General features: G+C 34.6%; 1 protein-coding gene across 1 annotated transcript; it reads left to right on the forward strand.

Moving 5' to 3' along the window:
* The first annotated feature begins 631 nt into the window (after positions 1-631).
* Positions 632-1,552, forward strand: LOC132635281 (auxin-responsive protein SAUR76-like). Its single transcript, XM_060351609.1, has one exon. The coding sequence runs from the start codon at positions 858-860 to the stop codon at positions 1,227-1,229; it is 372 nt and encodes a 123-aa protein (XP_060207592.1). The 5' UTR covers positions 632-857; the 3' UTR covers positions 1,230-1,552.
* The last annotated feature ends 2,825 nt before the right edge of the window (positions 1,553-4,377 follow it).

A 4,377-nucleotide genomic window follows, 5' to 3' on the forward strand; every position in this document is an offset into this window, starting at 1 on the left:
ATGGATGAAACTTTTTCACATGTAATACTGGTTTGGCTTCGAATTTAGAAATGAACAATTCCTAATAGAAAGCACTTCCTAATAGAAAGTACTTCCTTTTTTATGAATCGTACGTGGCAAAAACTCAAATTAATTGTGTTAGTGGGTACCATAGAGCGATAGTTTAACTACAAGTAAAAAAAAAAAGGGTAAGATAATAGGGACCATCATCATGGAATGTGGTATTAAAAATTGGGATTCCTCCTCTTTATTCAAGTCTTAAAAATGAATAATTTTTTATAGGAAACATATTAACCTGCATTGATCTAATAAAAAATAATCAAAATTAGTTAGATTAGTGAATTTCGGACATCAAATTCTTAAAATTAAAAATTAAAAAAAAGAAAAAAAAAAAAAGGAAGAAGAGATGGGACCAAGTCACACAAATGGCAACCTTGTCACCAATGCTATTTGACAAGCTTCATTGGACCTACCATTTGTATGCTTATCTGTCACCTTCCATATTCCTACCACCCAAAAAAAAAGTAAAATTTAGGAAAATTTTCTTCTCACTCAAACGGTTCTCTTTCCACGAAAACTACCATTGAAAACTACACCAATTATATAAATTAGAATGTCTATATATTCTTTGTTTACATATGCATACTTACACTAGCCGTTGGCTGGCCAATTCAACTTTACTCTCATCAAGAAATCTTCTTTCCTTAATTTCTTCCATTTCATTCCCAAAACAACCTCCAAGAAAAGGTTAAAGGATCTCATACAAGTAGTATATACATAAAAGTGACCATTACTAGCTAGAGAAGTACTTTTCTACCTTTGCTTGTGTTTTTTTTTGTTTTTTAATATTTCACTTCATGGATTGCATAGTTTTGCCGGTTGCAATCTTGACAAGGCGGTGCTCCGGCCGATTACTTGGCTATAGGCCACTAGCGGAAGATTATGGTGATTCAGATGATCTGATAACTGTGCTGGTGGGAAAAGAGAAGAGAGAATTCTTGGTGGAGCCATTTGTGTTGGAAGAAAGTCCATTTAGAATTTTGATTGAAATGGTGAGGAAAGAGGATAGAGGAAGAGTAAAAGAAAATATTAGAACCAAGAAAGTAATTTATGTGGATGTGGATGCTATATTGTTTGAGCACATGTTATGGTTGATGCAAAATGATTGCTCTTCTTTGTTTAAGCTCAATCTTAAGGAGATCATTGAATTCTATGCCCAAGATATATAGTTGAAATGAAGAGACAATTGATTACTTATTAATCATTATGAAGATAACAAATTAAAGAGGTACTATATATGAGTACTGTTTTTCCTTCTTCCTTTTTACTCCTTTTTTGGTAGGACTTTTTTGGTCTTAATTTAACTCAATTTTACATTATGGGGTTGACAAAAAGTTTCGAACAGAAAAGATACTATGGACATGTAGAAACAATTGATACTTCGCAAAAAAGAATGTATATCAAATTAGCCATTAATTAATAGCTAGTATACTTTGGTTTCTCTTGTATGTAATTTCCATCTAATATAATGGTGCTTCTAAATTTATGATTATCTTCTTCTTGGGTATCACTTTCTACGCTCTGGCTGTATACATGATTATGTTTGATCTTTTAAAAGAAGTAATTTATGTTAACGAAGTGAAGAAACTTCTTCCTGTATATCTTACAAATTGACTTCATAAGTAAACAAGATTTCAGCAATTTGAGAAGCTACTTATTACCAGACAACAATAAGAGCCTAAATAAGCTGGATGAATATTTCTTTCTTGGACTGTTTGTGTTTTTTTTTTTTTAATACCATGGTGTTCAAGTTATCTTGCGTGAGCCTCGGTTAATTTATAAAGTACTTATTATCACTCACCAATCTTTTTGCCTCCGTTGGAATTGAAACCTGATATCTAAAAGAATAATTTCATTATTGATTTCAATTTTATACACTACGGTGTAAAAGACCTTTAACCTATCAGATAATTTTATTTGTCGTAACAAGTCAATGACCATGTAATGCAGGTTACTAATCTATACTTACCATGAAAAGTTGCATTAATTAACCTTTTAGGTTATTTGATGGTGTAAATTTTATATACAGTATATATCATTGTTATATATTAGTTAATTAAACTCTTCCATTACAACTGGATAAGTGATGCCTCATCTTCTTCAATTCCTTAGATACAAGTTGAAAAGTTCAATTTTGTATCTAATTATGTTGAATAAGTACTCTCTATTTGAGGATGTAGACAAGAAAGCCGTGTCACCACCTTATGTAGTCAAAAGGCTGTAAGCACGTTAAGCTTTAATAATAGAGGCAGTCTACAACAAAGTGCTCCTCGACAACTGTCAAACTCTCAAGCACAATTAATTTGGCAAGCGAGGTTTTTCTTGCTCTCTTTTATTTTTATTATTACTTATTTTTATTATTATTATAATCATTCTGTTAGTAGAATTGCAGGAACTCAATATAATTCGGGTAATTCTGTGCCAATACAGGAGTTATTCAGAGATAATTCGAGTTGATCAGCTATAGAAATGGAAGAGAGAAAATGGAATAGAAGTAGAATAGAATTTGTGTATTGTATTTTCATAGATGATTCTCATGTAGTGTATTACAATGCTTTATAGAGAATGAATTACTAATCTTAACTGAATCTAAGTCATAACTGACTAACTAGTTTCTAACAACTTGCTCTCTAACTAACTAGTGTAACAGTAACTAACTTTCCCGCCAATAGCTAATTCAACTAACTATCAACTAACTTTTGGAATTCCACTGTAACTAACTCATTTCCAACTGCTGATACTTATTCATGTATCAGTAGTCCCCTCATCAAGAGATCTTTGACCTCAAGGATCAAATTAAGGGAACCTTGTCTTGAGACTGTTGAAAAATTCCCAAGTAGCATAGTCTGCAGATAATCCATACCATTTAACAAGCACCTGAGCCACAGCTTTGTTCCCACGCTTGACCATCCTCCTTTGTAAGATAGCTTCAGGTTGAGGGCAATTAGGATCAACAATATCAACAGAAGGTGGAATAGAAATTTGAGCAGGTATTGCATAACACTTCTTAAGCAGGGACACATGAACTATAGGGTGAATCTTGACTGTTGCTGGTAACAAGAGAGTATAAGGCACATGACCAACTCTTTTAGTAACCTGAAATGGACCATAGAACTTAGCAGCAAGTTTATAATAAGGGTGTGTAGCAATAGAAACCTGCCTATATGGTTGAAGCTTGAAATAAACCCAATCACCAACTTCAAAGTTTCTGTCACTTCTATGAGAATCAGCTTGTTGCTTCATTCTAAGCTGAGCCCTCATTAAATGATGCTTCATTAACTGCAACTTGAATTCTCTATTCAACAAGGTATTATCCACTTCAGCTGACTCAGACTCACCAGGAAGGTATGGCAAGTGTAGAGGGGGAGGTCTACCATACAAAGCTTTATATGATGTGCTCTGTATAGCACTATGAAATGATGTATTGTACCAGTATTCAGCCATAGAAAGACAGTCAAACCAATCAGTAGCACTCTCATTACATGAGCATCTGAGATAGGTCTCTAAGCACCTATTCAAGACCTCAGTTTGTCCATCAGACTGAGGATGGTAAGCTGTAGAAGTAGTTAATTGGACTCTTTGTAAGGCAAACAACTCTTGCCAAAAAGAACTTAGGAAAACAGCATCTCTGTCACTAGTAATAGCATTAGGTAAACCATGTAGTTTGACAATATTATCTAGAAATGCCTTAGCTACTGTTTGAGTAGAATATGGGTGTTTGAGAGGTATGAAATGACCATACTTACTCAACCTGTCCATAACTACTGAAATAACCTCATGACTTTTGGACTTAGGCAATCCATCAATGAAATCCATGCTAATCTGAGACCAAACCACATCAGGAATGGGCAATGGTTGTAATAAACCTAGATAAGCTGCAAGATCAGCTTTGTTTCTTTGGCATATGTCACACTCCTGCACAAACACTTTGACATCTTTCCTTATGCCCTTCCAGTAACAACAAGGTAAGAACCCTTTTCAATGTTGCCTCTATACCCGAGTGACCACCTTGAGGAGTGCAATGCCATAGTGAAATGATGGAAAACCTCAGTTGTGGTACTCCACCAACCACAATTTTACCTTTCCTTCTCAGCTGATTCTGCACCCATGAGAAGTGAGTAGGACCCTGACCAGCCTGTAATTGTGCAACAATGGCCTTCAAATCAGCATCTGTTTCCCAACTATGAGCAATATCACCCATTAGCTGAGAATTAGTTGTTGAAACTACAAGGGTGAGTAACTCAGCACTAGTTACCCTTGGCAAAGCTTCAGCAACCTTATTCTCAACCCCATTTTTATACTCAATAACATAATCAA

The sequence above is a fragment of the Lycium barbarum genome, chromosome 4 (assembly GCF_019175385.1).
Source record: "Lycium barbarum isolate Lr01 chromosome 4, ASM1917538v2, whole genome shotgun sequence".
In the NCBI taxonomy this organism is placed as follows: domain Eukaryota; kingdom Viridiplantae; phylum Streptophyta; class Magnoliopsida; order Solanales; family Solanaceae; genus Lycium; species Lycium barbarum.